At 43.4% G+C, this 17052-nt stretch overlaps 1 protein-coding gene across 2 annotated transcripts in view; it reads left to right on the forward strand.

Moving 5' to 3' along the window:
* The window catches only part of LOC104051222 (multiple epidermal growth factor-like domains protein 6), a 206295-nt gene that overhangs the window by 133392 nt on the left and 55851 nt on the right, over positions 1-17052 (forward strand). For both annotated transcript variants that reach the window (XM_064457943.1, XM_064457944.1), the window contains exons 6-8: positions 1055-1177; positions 8051-8176; positions 15897-16019. In XM_064457943.1, coding sequence (XP_064314013.1) covers positions 1055-1177; positions 8051-8176; positions 15897-16019 — 372 coding nt within the window. The remainder of the gene's footprint in view (positions 1-1054; positions 1178-8050; positions 8177-15896; positions 16020-17052) is intronic.

Below are 17052 nucleotides of genomic sequence, written 5' to 3' on the forward strand. Positions count from 1 at the left end.
TCTAGGCAAACCCCTACCAGGTGAAATTTTCTCAGGGAATGGACTAACCGACCCTCGTTTCCAATGACTTCTGTGTCAATTTTTAAGGTAACGGTGTCAACATGCCAACCAAGTGCTATTTACAGTAGCCCAGTGTTGCTGAAAAGGTGCAGAAACTGCTTATGTGCTGCTTTTGGAAATTCATTTTTGCGGGTCTGTTTTAAACCTTCACCTGTTTACTTAAACTGTTCTTGATCTTTTTTGTCCATCAATGTCCATCATTTTCAGATGAAGCATTACAGCAGTGTTCTCATGATGGTTTAATGCTAGTTTCCCTCCTAATTTGACTTAATGTAGTCCCCTAAAATGTGGAATATGGAAAGACACCTGCTCAGGTTCGGAAAAGGTATCATCAGGCAATCGCATCATTTGTCTTGGAGGTTATCTAGAAGATGCTGTGGAAAGTTCAGGTGAACACAAGGAAGCCCAAGGGACAAGAGTCACAGAAAATGTGGCACAAAATCATTCTTTTTAAATGTAACATCAAAGCTCTCTGTGTATTCAGTGGTGGAAATGTAACGTTGATTAAGAGCACAGGCTCTGCTCTTGCATGGCTTTTTTCCATTTATGTCAGTTGTATATGCTTGTACCCTCAAAGACACCTGCTAATAGGATTAAAGGCTTGATGCAAAAGGAAATCTTCATACAGCAAATTTTTACAAAAGCCAAATGTTTGACCGGTGGTACCTACACGCTCTGATGTGTTATCTTACCCTAATTCTTTTCCTGTATTTTTTTCTTGGCCCCGGGGGAAACCACGGTGTCACAGATCGCTCTAATTAACAAGGGCTTCAGAAGTAGAGACTACAGCGGCAGTGCCTGCGGGAGCTTTGAGAAACACCATAAAATTTCAATTTTCTTTGCTCTGTTTACAGCGCAGAAGCGAAGTAAACAAAACCCCAGTCTGAGTGTAATGGTCGCATATTATGTATGAGCTGCGTGCTGGCCAGGAGATCAAGGGTATGTCTTCACTGAGGCTGTCTTGTAGTTCTCATCATCTACCTTCCTCCTCTAGACGTGGACGAGTGTGCGGTGGTGAATGGTGGCTGCCAGCAAGGCTGTGTCAACACACACGGCTCTTTCCACTGCCAGTGCCGGGCAGGATACAGGCTCCATGCTGATGGGCGCACCTGCATAGGTAAGTAAACATTAACAAGCAGTTCATGTACTTCAAGGCTTGTTTTTCTCTGCTAAACCTGTCTTTGCGTAAGTGCAAAGGGTTGTAGGCTTCCCCGGTCTGAGTTTTGCCCTATTCACAAAGGATGTTGGTATCCCTTCCAGTTCGAGTGGTTTGCGAGGATTCGGGTGTTTCCAAATCTGTGCTTTTTTTGAGAACAAAGCGGTGATGGTGTCCCCTGGTTCTGTGATGCAATCGTGTGAAAATGTCTCTGGTTTTGCAGCAGGCTTTAAAGAAATAGGGCGTCTTCATTTCCAGTGAAAATGTTTTTCTAATTCTGAGCATTTTGCCTTTGTGTCACATCCCTCTCCCCACTCCAGCCGTGCCCTGGGCTTTTCTGCCCTCGTTACTCTTCCTTTTAGTTAGTCTTTTTGCCTCTGTTTTCCGAAGAGGTACAAACAGCAGATAGTGAAATCTCCTGCCCGCGGGTGCCTGGCAGAACGCTGCCCTTCCAGCCAAGCAGTCACTAAGTGCAGCTTGTGTCTTCAGTGATGAAGACGAAATAAAAGCTTGTGGTTGCCACCCTGAAGTTGGTTTTAACCCAATCTACAGCAGGTGACCGTCTCCGTCAGACTGCCCAGACTGGGACCCTGTAGGCTTTCCCGGGTGGTGCCATGAGCAGAGGCAGGAGGATATCGTTAACTGGGTCGAGGGGTGAGGTGATGAAGTACAATCTCAACGACTGTGCCACAGTGAGCAGAGCAGAAAATCCTCTTGGGAGGATCAACAGCAGAGGCCAAATTTGTGAGTTACTAAGATAAGATACGTTGGAGAATATGGTGCTATGGACTGGTAGCTAGAGAGGGAGCTCTAAAAGGCTAATGAAATATTTAAGTATGCACTCCAGAGGTCGTCTCTGGTTTTCAGAGAGTGCATGAAGAGAAGCAGCCCTACCCGTTATCTCTTCTCTTCAGCCTTTGCTGCATGTTGAATCTTTTAGGTAAAACAGTAATGCAGAATTGTCTGCTTGGGTCTCTTTTATGTATTAGTTGTTAGGCAGAGTGAGATGTATGGATGGGGTGAGCTGAAAACTCTCCTCCAAGGCGTATTACACAAATGTTTAGTTTGGTAATCCTTTCAGCTCACGCAGGAGGTGCCTATGCACGTGAAGCTGAGAGTTTTGAGCACTTTTCCTGAGATTCTGCTCATGCTGTGGGCTGATAATTAGGGTGCTATAGGTCTGTGAAAGCTCCTTGTTCCCACAGTGGTCCCGTGCTCTTTGTTGCATTCCTTTATCTACACTGGTCTTTAAAAGGTTGCACTGCTCCTGGGCATCAGGGATGCATCTTCATCCTCTGCAGCCCTGTTTGTAACATCTCCACTACAACCGATACCGAATTTCCTATGCTCAGCCATCAAAACTTCTCTGTGGCTCACCCAAGCAAAACATAACAAAGCCAATAACAAAGGAAGTTGCAAACCAAACTGATCGCGTTTCTTCAAATTAGCTTTAAAACTCCCATATTGAAGATCTCCAGTTCGTGAATGCTTGCTTCTGCTGGCATTAAATACAGAGCACGGGCTGGCTGCAGGTCTCATCTCAGCGACTGCTCTGCCACTCTGAATGATGCTTGCAGTTGACCTGACAGACGTCTGCTGTGGGTCAGAGGAATCCCATTCCAAGAAACAGGCATTAGAAAACAGTAGGAAGAGGGTGGATGTGATCCCAAAGGTTTTTCAGATTTGGGTGAAAAGCCACGGGTTTACAGTATGGAGTTACCCTATGGATGTTCCTGTAAATGAGAGCACCATGGAGCCTCATGGTGCAGTTCAGCCCCTGACACAAAGCCCATTTATGTGCTCGTGGAGAGGATTAGCAGCTCTGCCATTAAAAATAGACCCTGTGTTTCTTGGTTCAGGGCTCAGAGTCCAACCTGAGACATGCAGAGTTAATTCTGCATGTTGCTAAAAATAATAATAAAATTAAATATACTAACCGTGTGTTACATTTAAATCAGTACGAAAGTCAAGTTGTTCAATTCTGCAAAAAGGATTAAAATGTTCTGTCATTTGGGAAGAAGAAAAGGACGTCATTTGTTTAAACTTTTAAGCCTGATTTTAGGTAATATGAGAAGGACAGTCAAGTATGGTCGGCCCACATCTGCAAAATAAGTTCATTCACAGTTTGGTCATTGTCTCGGTTCTTGCACAAAGTCCCTTGGTTGTGCTTAACATCGGCCAAGTATGTCATCAGTCATTTCTGTATTATCACAGCAATAAATTTACTGATACAACTAGAACACAAGATGTACCAGTGCTCAAGCTGTGGGAATAATGTTTTTTATTTAAAGAACTTACTCTTTTAGGTTTGTTGGGTTTACCACATACAGAGACTTTCAGTGTTTTGGTAATTAACTGCAGTTAAAAATACAGAGAAGTCTCAATCTTTTCTTGATTATCTTAGTTGGAGAAGGAATGGGTAAGGAAAAAACTAGCGTGAGACAAAAAATTAATGTGTGAGTGGTTTATATTTAACTAGGAACACCAGTGTTTTTCTGTGAATTATAAGAAAAGAGAGAAATTAATCTCTCTCTGATCAGATCCAGAAGACCCAGAAGTGAAAGATATGATGTTTGAGTTATGTTACTGCCTCTGAATAGTCTCATTTTCAGCTGTGATAGAGAGGGAATTTTATACAAAAATGGACTGAAGGGGCTCTGGGGGGAAAAGAGCGAGAGAACTGAATGATAAACACAAAAAGCAGGGATTATGACAATTCAATGAGCTTACCTGTGCAATACGTAAAACTTTCTGTGGACATAGAATAGTAAAACTTTCTCACAGCACAAATAATCAAGGAGCTCAGTCTGGAGTTGTCCTAGCTATGAACATTATCAGAAAGCAAGTTTTCATTTCACAAATGTAAGTATTCACAAGAAGTTATTAAAAATACTTAATACAATGTTCGGTTCTGTTTGCAGTATCTCAGAAATTATCAAGGAGAGACAGAAATAAATCCTAAAACGAGAGACAGGAGTAAGTTTCAGAGAGAACTGCTATCATGATAATGGATATACGCAATACTGAGCGGAGGATATTGAGTTCTGTTTTGGCTGTTTAGACAAGATACCAAAATAAATGGATATAATAAGTGCTCATGCATTGGAGCACAAGACGGTTGCTAATTGATGAGGACAGAGAGAGCATTTCATATAAACCAGTAATCCAGGAGTGCCTTGCCTTGGGATTTGGGCACTAACTGCTTGCACTGACTGTTGGGGATGGAGACTTTTGGAGATGGAGAGGGAGAGAGATTTACCTCTTCTGCTGCACCAGTTTAAACACTCAGTTTTGAGCACTGGTGACCAAGAAGCAAACCAAATAATGCAGCTCTCTCTTGACCTAGTGCAGCTAAGCAGAACATCTAGCATGTCAAGTAGGGCTTGCATTAGCATTAATATTTCTTCTGTGGGTACCTCAGAGGATGTAACGTTCTCTCCCACATACCAGGAATGAAAAGGGACAATGTACTGGAAATGAGTTGTTTGGGGAAGGTGATTATCTCTGCTGCAGAAATAAGAAACAAGCGTCCCTTTAGACAGGCTTCTCAGATGAACCCAGCCCAGATTTCTGTTATGTTCATTCTTCCCACGTCGTCTTTTTCTTTTTGGCAACCCTGTGTTTCTGGGAGCAAAAGTGCCAAAATCACTTGAGGGGAAGCAGATTTTGCAGCCTAGATGGCTTGGAAGACTCCCATACATAAGTGGATCTATCTTCTTATAAGATATTCAGCCTACATCTGAAGAATCAAAAACCAGGGATAAGCTACTTTCTCATGTGATTGCATGGAAGATTACTGAACTTCTGTCACAAGCTTTTTTCAGCAAGTCCGACCCTCCTACAACACCATCACGGTGTGTTTGGGATCCTGACTAACGGCTGCTGGTCCGTCCCTCCACTGCTAGTCCGATCCTCAAAATACGTGGTTTGAAGAAGTCTCTTTGTTTGTCATTCCTCCTACTCTCAGTAGAAACTTCTGCTCGTACTCTAAAGCAACCAACCTCTAAAATGGGTTGACTTGTTCAATGAAAGTAAGATACTTTCTTCCTGAATCCTTTGATGGTCTCTGATACTTTGTGCCATGCCAGGATCCCATCTTTTGCAATGCTTTTTTTCTTTCTTAGCTTTTTGCTCCCACAAATTTTGTTCAATATTGAATTCATTTTTAAGTGTATGTGCCAGACTGAACGTTCACTACAAATTAAGTTAGAATAACCACAGGTAACACCGTCCCATTTTTTTTTGTTTTCTTTTTAATGCCTTGCTTATGGAAATGCAATGAATTTAACTTCATTAAAGTTTAACCAGCTGGTGTCTGGAAAGCAGAAACTCAGAGAAAGAACATATTTATTGTAGTATCAGGCTGTGGGTTTGGATTGATGTAAATTCGTTGTCTTCTCTGGAATTTATTCTTGTTTGAACTCCTGGAAGTGAAAGCAGAGCGCAGGCTTTAGAGCCCGATTCATGTTTGGTGCCAGCTGTAATCTTTGATGTCTGCCTTATGTAGAAAAGCTGGTGAGATGCAGGTTTTGATGGAGACTTTTGCACACTAAGGTTCTTAATAGAGGAAGCAACAAAGGAAATATCTCCATAGATCTATAATCTGTGTTTTTCCACATAAGTAAAAGCACGGTATGTCTGAAGTTACATTTCTTGTCAATGATAAAGTTGGATTTAATGTGATGAAAAACATGGGCTTGAAGAGACTGCATGTTCTAACCCCATGGTTGCTATGTATACATCCAACTATGGCTTCATACTCAGGTTTTTTTGTAAAAATATGGGCATTATTATAAAAAATAATGGCTGAGAAATGCATATTTCTCAACCATCAGCAGACCTTTGACTTTTCTGTGCAATGCCTCCCACCGCCGCCCCCCTTCCTGCGATGCTGCCTTCCTCGCTCAGCATCTCCAGGCGTCATCCCCAGTGTCCCAGGAAAGAGCCGGCGCTGGGCCCGTACCGCTGCACCTGTCCGGACTCGGCAGCGGGGCTGGTTTTCTACCAAACTTCAAGAGTAGATCTTTGAAAGTGGACGGTGTGCTGTATTTCTGCCCGTGCACGGGCTCAGACCTCCAGCCACAAGCCCCTTTACAAGAGGTGGAATTAGACTCACGACATGCCAAGTCTCTGCCTTTTTCTGATCAAAGACGCGTTGCCAGCGGCTGCCAGCACAAGCACAATTCATCCTGTTCGTTCCCCAGCACTCTTCTCAATCAGTCTGGCACCTTCTCACGTAGCCTACGTGATGCCTCAGCAGCAGGCGTGATAAGCTGGCCGCGGCTGCTCGGGAGTCATCCCTCGCTGCCCGGCCGCCGGCAGAGCCCCGTGCAGGGCCGGGCTGCCCGACCCGCCGGTGCACGCTCTCGGCACAGGAGTTCACGCCCATCCCTTTCTGGCTTGGAAGCCTCCAAAATTCTTGGTACGGCAGGTTGCTTCTTATCCCCCCTCACATCCAATTTGGCTTATGCCCAGAAAAGCAGGGAGAAGATGGCACTTTTAAAAATTGAGACGTATATTCTCTCTCTCAAAGCCGATTTAAGGCATTTTCCATCTTCTGAAATATTTTCGTCTTATCTGAATGTTCTTGCGGAAAAACAAGTCTCTGGATACAAACGTACCGCAAAGAGGAAGCTCTGAGTGCATTGGCTCTGCTGTCTCCCGTGTAGAAATCGAGCCGCTTTCAAGTTACGTCGCTAGCCGGGGAAGAGGTTTGCAAACACAGGTGGAGATCAGAAGCCAGGGTCGCATCCAGTGCGCAGCGAGGTGTCTCCTGGCTACTGCTGTGTATGCATCCATGATAATGTAAAAATTTGCTTTTCTTTCGGTCTTTTTAGCACAGATTTGACTGCACAAATGAAATATTTCCTAACTGGTAGCATAGGGTGAAATGCGTCCTCCAGCAGCTTTTGTGGTTGTTTTCTTAATGTCTATTACAGGTAAATGAATTAATATTCCTAAAATAAATGTCAAAGCTTTTTGCTGACTTCATTGGGTCCAGAGTTTCATGCCTTCTTTAAAGGACCAAATATTCTTCCCAGCTACTCGTGAAGAACATAATACATCCCTGCCGTTAAAATATATATAGATGAAGTCATGCACGCGCTCACACTTACATACGTACAGCACAATAACAGGTTCAAATGATCTATCTTATTTTTATATGCAGTGTGTGAATAGGTGTGGGTGTGTGTTAACGTATTTTGGCAGGAGGAGAAATGTTTCTCCAGAGGCTGGGTATATACGTTGCACAAAAAAGAATATTAATTTGTCTGGGTAAAAGAAGCAGCATCTTTAGAGATGTACGAAAGAGCCTCTAGTTCCTTGTGGCTTACTTTGGAAGCCTGTCCTGTGGAGCTTGTGACTCCTGTGATTTGCAGCTTCCTATGCATGAGGCTGAGGAAATCAGCCTGAAAAACAGTTTCTTCTTTTTTTTTTTTTTTTTTTTTTCAATCAATGATAGCAGACACAGAAAAAAACAATGGGAAAGTGCCAACGGGGCCACTCTTTTTTTCCCCCCTTCTTTACCTCGGTGGATTCTCAAGTGCTTTGTTGCTGTCAGATCAAAGGGTGGCTGCACTTCAGTCAGCATTACAGCTCTTAGATCTCACTTGCCTCTCACTGGAATCACGGGCTTGCACCGACATGGGACACTGTGTCACACAAGCGCCATAAATGCAAGGGAGAGTAATCACGCAGGGGATGGGGACAGGTGCATTTACGAAAGCTGTCTGGCGAGGTTTGCGTATTTTTGCTGTCATTTATGTACTTAAAATAGGAAGTAAGTTTCTTGGGTTGTTGACGTGCATTCCTTCAATATTTCCCTGGCTCCAGCCATCAATTCCTGCAGTGTTAACAAGGGGGGCTGCGAGCAGCAGTGCGTTCAGCTCAGTGAAGACCGATACACGTGCCAGTGCCAGCCGGGCTACCAGCTGAAGAGGGATGCCAAATCCTGCGAAGGTAAGTCCTGCACCACCTGCCTGGAGACACACATTAAAGGCAATTTAGAAGACCTCAGGATAGTGTTTCAGGTCACTGTATTCATTTGTGTTTCACCCCGCTTGCAAAAAGCAGCTTTAGGAATCGCTTATTAACAGGATTAAAATGATACTTGTTTGAGGTGTGAAGTTCGCATTTCAACTTTGAACAAGTTTTTGGCCTCGTAGACTCCTGGCTGTTTGTTGCACGCTGACAATGATGACATAGGTTAGGAACCTAACAGTGTTTTAATTCTAACATTTTATTACTCACCAAGTTGTATACAGAGCTGGCCCGTGGAACGTGTTTTATTCTACATAAAGTCTTTTCTTCATCTGCTTTTGGCTTATGTTGCTCCTAATCGCAGTCTGATTCGTTCATCCTGCTCTTCAGGTTTCTGAGCAAACACTCTCACAAGCAGAACAGAAATGCTACCTTTGGGTTTGATTATTGTTTTATTTTTTCTCGTATGTCTTAACATATTCATCAGTTTTTAAGGCAAATCTCCCCCCCCCCTTCCCTAACACAAGCGCACACACATGGTACCCTTGAATATGCCAGAGAAAGAGAGGGCCAAATTTATGGATTTATTGCGCTAAAATTCCTGTCACAAAACCGTTTCCATATGGCTCCTCTTCTGCTCGGAGATTTTATATGCTGTGTATAAAGTGTAAGTAAATCCTGCTGTTCAGCTTGCTTCCAACTCATGCTGTGTGCAACGAGCGCTTGGCCTTCGGTTCTGGCCTCCCCGAGTCCTGCCCTTCGCAGAGGCTGCACACGCTGCGCTTCAGCGAGCATCCGCAGCCTCTCCGGCTCTCACGGGGTGGCCGCGTTTTGTCCCTGAGATTGTCAGAAAGAGTCGGAAAAGGGGAGCGTTACTGGGGAGAGGGTGTCGGAGACCTTCCTCCGCTGTTCTCCAGCCCGTTTCCAAACATCTCGCGGCTCCTCTGCTGCCTCTGGCACTTGAGATGTCCTTGGCCAAGCCAGCCGGGTGTGCGGACCCCTGCATAAAACTTCCAGGTGTTTTTTTATGGTGTTGTGGTTGGATCAGCCGGGTCTGGGTGTGGCGAAGCCTGGCCGGGTGGGAGTTGTCCCTTGGGCGGTCATGGAGCAGTTCGAACCTTCAGGTGCCACTTGCACGCTCTGGCTCAGCTCAGCAGCAAAACGAGCAGGCTCCGTCCCCTAATTGGGGAGGTTTTGCCACCGCGCAGGCAGCTGTGGCTGTTCGCTCCCTCGCATCGTGGGGCTGATGAGGGTCAGCCACCCACCAAAGGCAGCAGCTGGTCACCAGCTGGTAATTACTGAACAGTGGAGAAGGGGCAAGGTCAGCTTTGTCTGCAGGTGAGACCTTAATCCGGAGTTCACATGTGTGCCTGGTTACCTGTGTCCAGGGTGGTGTAAATCAAAATATAATAGCGCAAACCCCCCCCCAGGAGGACAGCTGTGGTCAGGGGAAGGAGAATCTATCTTGCAAGGGGAGCTCAGCTGGCAAAATGAAGATGGAGTAGGATGCTTTTCTCCTGTAAATACCTTAGCGAATAAACACCTGGGAGAGAAAAGCACTAATTAAGCCAATGGACAAGATTTTTACAGCAACACATGAGCATAAAGTAGCCATGAATATTTTTGGGCTGGCAATTAGAGATGTTTTAAGTAGAAAAAGTGGGAGGAGGTGGCTGTTTTTAATTTCCAACCAGAAAGGACAGCTGCTTGGATGGGGAGACTACAGTGTCATGAGGGTAATTACTACAGCAGGCATAGCTGTGCTGCAGGTGTGGAGTCATCCTCGCTGACTCCTTGGGAGCTAATGCTGCACCCCATAGCCCTGACAGGCTGTACAGAAACACCAAAGCCTAGCAGGGTGGTGCAGCCTCCAGCATGGAGGCAAACGGATGAGATGGAGTGGTCTGGCATCAGACGAAGTGGTGAGATGGTTGCCGTGGGCGTGAGGCATGTATGGATGTGGTCAGGAGTGGCTGCGATACTCATGTAAGAGAATGGGCTATATTAGATGTCTGCTAGCATGAATTCCTTGTTGGGTTATCCAGGGACGGTAAGAAGAAAATACCTATCTTAAGCTGCTTTGAGTTTTCCTTCTGTAAGTCAATGCTATTTCCACCCCTAACCTTCCCTGCCATGAGAAGGAAATTTTACTCCTTACCACTTTATATTTTCTCCAGTGTAAAGTCACGGTTGCTGTGAGCAGGAAAATTAACTTGATAAGGCCCAGCTCTCTTTCTTTAGCTGCTCTAGAGGTCATGGCAGATGGGGCTGGGGTCCCTGTTCTTTACAGCCTTGCAGTGAAGGTCTGGAAGGTCCACAGCACGTGCAGAGCCCATACTCACATTTCACCAAGAACATTGCTGCCACCCCAGGTCAGTGCATCACCAAGGCTTTTTCAGATGAGGTTCCTGGATGACCTGGGACATCTAGGAGATGAAACAGTTCCAGTAAATTTTTTGCCATAGTGTTTCTCAGCTTGGAATAGAGCTTCATAGGATGAAGTCTGTTATCCGCTGAAGTTATTAAGCCAAACAATGTCTTGTGAAGAGTCTTTCAGGTTTTACTCGATGCTCTAATTTTTCTCAAATTAAAGCTTTAGATGCTCTGAAAACCTTTATAATATGCAAGTTTACCAGATGCTGTTTGATAGTGGTTTCATTTAATTTACCCAAATTAAAAAAGGAAGCAGCAGACAACTCAGTATTTCATATCGGCAAGGAACGAGTTATTGCTTGAAGCTAAATCCTTTGTAGAGTGGAAATTGTCGAACTGCAGAGCCAAGTTGTCAGCCTTGAAAGTGTCACGTAGGATGAAGTGCTGCTGTCCCTTGGAAACCTATTTGCAACCTATCACATTGAAAGTCCAACAGAAAATTTCAGTTATACATCCTTAACAGTGATTTTTTTTATATATATATATTATTTTTTTTTTTTAATACTGTCAGGTCAACCTCTCAGCCTGCAACCTTGAACAGTTACGTTCTTGAGATGCCAGGAGGTGAAACGAGGGAATTTGACGGTGTTCTGGGGCAATGTCCTCCTCTGCCGAATGGTGGCAGAAAATGCCACTGGCTGCACAGAACAGTGAAAATTGGAGGAAATTAAGAAAAAAACCACCCCTTATTTAAATGTATCCCTATAAAATAGAGGTCCTTCTCTCCTATTCCCTTCTCCTGCGTAGCTCTATGTATAGGTGTGGTTAGCCACTGGAAGAGCAAAGCAGCAAGGTTTAGAGGAACTGTGTTCCTTCAGCACTTCCCCAGGTTTACTGAAACCCTGACTCCACTGCCGCTGCTGTTGAACTGATGCTGACTTTCTTCCTGGTGCCCCTGAAGCTGACTTGTACAGAGCTTGAGAGGGCCAGTGAAGGAGATGTCAGGAGGTGAGTGAGGCATAATGGCCAAATGTCTCAAATCAGACACTAAACCTGAACTGGAGCTTCATCTGTAAGGAAATGGGCTTAAATTTTAAAAATCTTTATTTGAAAGTAACAACTCTAGAGGGCACATTTTCAAAGGCGTCCTCTAAATTTGCCTATATAATGTTATTCACCAGTGTGTTGGTGTAACTAGCACTCCAAACTGAAACCTCAACCTTGGGCAGAATACCAGATTTTGGTATGAAAACTCTGGCTTTTAACTCAAATCAGACCTCAAAACAGTCCCGGTAGGTCTATTTTTGTGTGTGCAAAGTTTTTATTTGGGCAAATACATCAGTACGCTTCCAGCAGGTATGTGTTCCTGAAAGAAACCCATAACACACAGCAGGATCTTTGAGGTGGAGGCTTCTGCAGACACTTTATAAATAGTGTTTGCCACTTAGAGCGGCTTATCCTTGAAAAATGGTATGTTATTGTTCAAAAAAAGAAAAAAAAACTTGATGCACAACATGAATGGCATATGTTTTTAGACTGAAGGAGGTCTTTTGGGGCTCTTCAGCATTTATTTCCTCTAGAGACTTTTAAATACACATTGTTCCGTGGCAAACTCAACTGTTGTATGTGTTTATGGGTTCACACATATTGGAGTGCTAATTCCTATTGTTTAGAGCAACTCTTGAAATCTGCTCAGTTATGGCAAAATAAGGATAAAATGTACTTTTCTTGTCCTACTTCCAAGGTGTAATACGAGCCCAGTTTCCTGCTGTTTAAAGCATTGCTGGTGCTCTAGGAAGAATGCTGTCCAGTGAGAGAGAAAATAGCATGCAGAAAAACAATGGCTCTACTATACACCAAATTCTGTCAAATATATTTTTTTTTTAGTCTAATCTTTTACAGCTACAGTAATCTTCATTGTTAGTTGTAACGATGGCAGGTAAGACCATTTTCAGACAAAAACGTGACCTTTAAGTTGACAGTGTGCTCTAATTGGTTTCAGTGATAGACCACAGCACAAGTGGGAATGGAGGATGCTCACAAATCTGTCAAAATGAGAGAGGAATTGCAAAATGCGGGTGTCATCCAGGGCATTATCTTTCTGCAGACAAAAAGTCCTGTTTAGGGGAGAAACTATGGACTATTTATTGGGAAGAAAGGTATTAATCAGTGCCCTGGCTTACTGAGCTTTGAATGGAAAGGAGTGTGTTATACAAATACACGTACGCATTTTGAAACAGCAGTTCTCTCTGTGATATTTATGTCAGCCAGCAGTCTTGAAGGACCATTTTAGTAATGAAAATTACTCTGTGATCTCTTAAATCATGCTTTCTAGCAGCCGGATTTGTAGATGCTGTAGTGTTATTCTTATGTAGGGTCCCTTTAAAATAATGACCCAGATACAGCTCCTGGAAAATTGGTTCAAGTAACACTCTGAACCAGGTCACTGAAAACGTAGTTAGAATTCAAAGGGCTTTTTAGCTGGAGAACTGTTTCCATATTAATAGAGAAACTACTGTGAAGGAAGAAATCATGAAGTCTAAGATTTCCAAAGAGAAGAGCTTAAAAAGTTGAATTCCAAAGTCCTGCATTTAGTCTGGGATTTACAATAGGATCTAATGCGTTTCTGACCTGAAATGCGGGGGAATTAGAGACCAAAATACCTGCTTTCTCTTTCAATATGGCGCTTGAAGCTAGATAGTTTATCAGTTTTATGAAGGGCAAAGCACCTGCAGGCTTCGGGGGGGGCACAGATTTTTACCAGGATCAGGGTATGAATTCAGACACTGCTATTAAACTTCTCCATTTGAAAACTTGGCCAAAATTTTGCCCATTCTTTAATCGTTGTCTTATCTGTGCAGAGTACTGGGTGCTTTGCAAAATACTTACTTCCTACCCTGGGTATTTTACTCGGTTGCCTGTAAGCCCTTCTGTGAGTAGCATTGCACGCCTCAGTGATTGCCCTCTCTTACTGGGATTACTTGTGAGTAAGGTTACTGAAAAAGCAAAGTACTTTCAAGACACTTCACTGATTATTAATAGATGGAAATGGCAGCGGATTTAATGCTAGGGTCAGCATGTTACTCATTTTTATCTCAGAGAGACGTTGACAATTCTGTTAATTCATGTATAAACTAAAGCACTAAGTAACTTGCAGTGTTATAAATTGGAACAAATTTTCTTCCTGACCTCATGGCAACAGTCTTTTGAATCATTAAGCATCACGTCTTACCATGGATATACAATTATTGTTTTTTCTCCTAGAAATTATTCGATGTCTTTGCAAAATTCAAGCTGGTATTTGACGTTTTGGAAACCGAGCTAGAAGGAGACAGAGGACAACTAAAGTGTCATACTTCAGCTATTAGCTGTATTTAAAGATCTGGAGGAACGTGTGCAGCGTGGTGGCTGTGGTTCAGGTTTCCAACTTTTTCTATCTGAAAAAGCAGAAAAAGAGAAAAGAGCATTTACAGCATTGGCCAACATGCTCTACTTGCAAAGTGACAATTAATTACAGAAAAAGGAGAAATAACCCATTTTATTCTAAACAGCAGCTACTCACACTGCTGCCTTAGAGAAGCTGTCATTTATCCTGAAATTTTCATGAGTCGGTGTGTGGTGTTTGCACTGCCTGGGGCCTCGTTTTGCGAGTAGGCTGATTGCATTCGTAAAGCTACTTGTGTTCAAGTACAAGGGGCCACGAGTACGGCACTGGTTACAGCACATATGGCAGAAGAAAAAACCTGTTAGAAAGTGGTTTTCTGTCGTGAAAGGTGAGGAGCTGCGCACTGGACTGTTCTCTCCTGTGTGCGAGAGACTGACCCAGGATCGTTGCGATGAATAATCTGTATTTTGCAAGCGAAATGTCAGAACAAAAGAAGGAGCAGGAGGTTAGTTAGGGGTTGGCCACGTGTAAGATAATGCCCGTCTTTGCAAGGAGGCTGGTGTTTTCTGCAGTGGTGCTCCACAGCAGCAGTATTTACTGTAAGCTTCTGTTGGGTTTTTCCCCAAGAATTATTCCTTTAAAATATTTTCATGCTCTTCCACTAAGTTTTTAGAAAGACGGTTGCCTTCGGTGAGATTGAACTCCAAAATACAGACTAGGGAGTGTAAAGCTGAGGAAGAGACTGCTTGACAGGATGAAGAACAGTCTCCCCACCTACTGTTCTTCATGCAATTTCTTTTCTTACAGGTGGGGGGAAACTCCCCTGATTAGAGTAGGTGCGTCCCCGCTGGGCTGCTGTAGAGGGAGCTGCAGGATTCAGGGGTGTGACAGAGAAGATCCGTCTCCACCCTACCTGCTGAAAGCAAGCCACCACTTATTCCAAATCATTTCACATTCCGAAAATAATCAGCCATTTCCTGCTCTGTTAATTTAGATATAATGGCATTGAGGACCTAGTGATAATTTTAGTGTACTGGGAGATAGGACCTTGTTCCGAGTTCTTCATGTGACTTCTTTTGCTACTGCTTTTTTCATGGGAATAATAAACAAGTTGCTTAGGCTGATACTGTAAATAAAATGTTTGATATTGTAAATATGCACACTGAGAGGTTCAAGGTCAACAGTGTTTAGAAAAAAATATTATTTTGGAGAATAACGTTGTGAGTTCAGTGTTCCTGGATTCATTGGATGCTTTCATTTGTAGACTGACATCAGGATGTTCTTTTCAGTGGGTGTTTGGACATACAGCCAGGTACACGCGTCCTGGTTTTGGCTGGGGTAGAGTTAATTTTCTTCACTGTAGCTGGTGCAGTGCTGTGCTTTGGATTTAGGATGAGAATAATGTTGAGAGCACACCGATGGTTTAGTTGTTGCTAAGCAGTGCTTACACTTGTCAAGGGCTTTTCAGCTTCCCGTGCTCTGCCAGCGAGGAGGTGCCCAAGTTCCTGCGAGGGGGCACAGCCAGGACAGCTGTCGCCAACTGCCCAGAGGGTTATTCCATACCATATGACGTGATGCTTAGTATATAAAGCTTGGGGGGAGTTGGCTGGGGGGCAGCGATCGCTGCTCAGGGGCAGGCTTGAAACCGGTCGACGAGTGGTGAGCAATGGTATCGTACATCTCTTGCTTTGTATATTATCATTCTTATTACTACTACTACTATTTTATTTCAATTATTAAAGTGTTCTTATCTCAGCCCATGAGTTGTCTCACTTTTAACTTTCCAATTCTCTCCCCCATCCCACGGGAGGGGGAGTGGGCGAGCGGCTGCGTGGTGCTTAGTTGCTGGCTGGGGTTAAACCATGACAACATGTAAAGCAATATTATTTTTTAATTTCTAATATCCAAATGAATGTCTTTGCCTTTCTCTCTGCTTCGTAGACATTGATGAGTGTGCAGAAGGGAGAGCCAGGTGTGCTCATCGTTGTGTGAACACTCTAGGATCCTTCACCTGTGTCTGTAATCCTGGCTTCGAGCTGGGGGCTGATGGAAAGCAGTGCTACCGTAAGTGACACTTTTACAGCTATGCATTTCAGGCTATCTTATCCGCAAACTGCTATGCTTCATTTTTAATTCGGTTGGATTAGCACTCCCAGCCAAATAAATGTATGCAAAAGCTCAAGCTTAATACTATTTTCTTCATCTTCTGCTACTGCTGGTTTTGCAGGTTTGATACATTCCTAAGCCTGTGTTCGCAGACCTTAATTATTGCATTTCAAAGAGCAAATAGCCCTGTTGGTTTATCTTCAGAGTCTGGTGAGTTCTACTGCAGAGCTACCAAAATATTGCTGTTCTATGAAATATATTCATTCCTGCCCTCCTTCTCCCAGTTTTTTTATATGCTGGATCTTATGCAAAAGAAAACCAACATGATGTTCTGCTCTTTCTGTGTCTAGGTTTACATATGTTTCTCCTGAGATTATTGACACTGTTAAGTAGAAGCTTTAAAAAAAAAAAAGTAAAAAAAGGAAAAAGGCAAGATTGAGGGCAGAAAAAAATATTTGAACAACTAAAATTCCCCAAACTTAAACAGTGCTGAGCCCTGTTGTCTTCTCTCACGTGCTTACCTCTTGCCAGTGGGGTTTCTTAACCAATGCTACTTTTCCTGCGAAGGGGACTGAATCCCAGGACTGTGGGTTGATAGGTGATCCCTGGGGTGTCCTTGAGGGCACGTTTAGATTAATAAAAGAGGTGATGTGGAAGAGTTGGTGTTGTTATGGACCTAACATAAGCTCACTGGAATGCAGACAAAAGCATGACCTGTTTTAGCAAAGAGGTGGGCAAAGATTGTTCGATCTAATAATACTGTGCAAGAACTTTCAGCAGAATTTCCTTAGGAAAATAAGCTGTGTGCCAGAGAATGAATGCTTTCTTTAAGAATGTATGTGTAAGAAATCCTTCTTGAGGATGAAATTCAGTTTCAAAGCATTAACATGCATCAAAAACAAAAACCAGTTATGTGAGACACATCCTGCAGAATTATTTCATAGGTGATGGGGAGCTGTGAGTAGTGCAATGGTGGGGGAAGTGCAATCAA

Source organism: Phalacrocorax carbo, chromosome 7, assembly GCF_963921805.1.
Source record: "Phalacrocorax carbo chromosome 7, bPhaCar2.1, whole genome shotgun sequence".
NCBI classification, from domain to species: domain Eukaryota; kingdom Metazoa; phylum Chordata; class Aves; order Suliformes; family Phalacrocoracidae; genus Phalacrocorax; species Phalacrocorax carbo.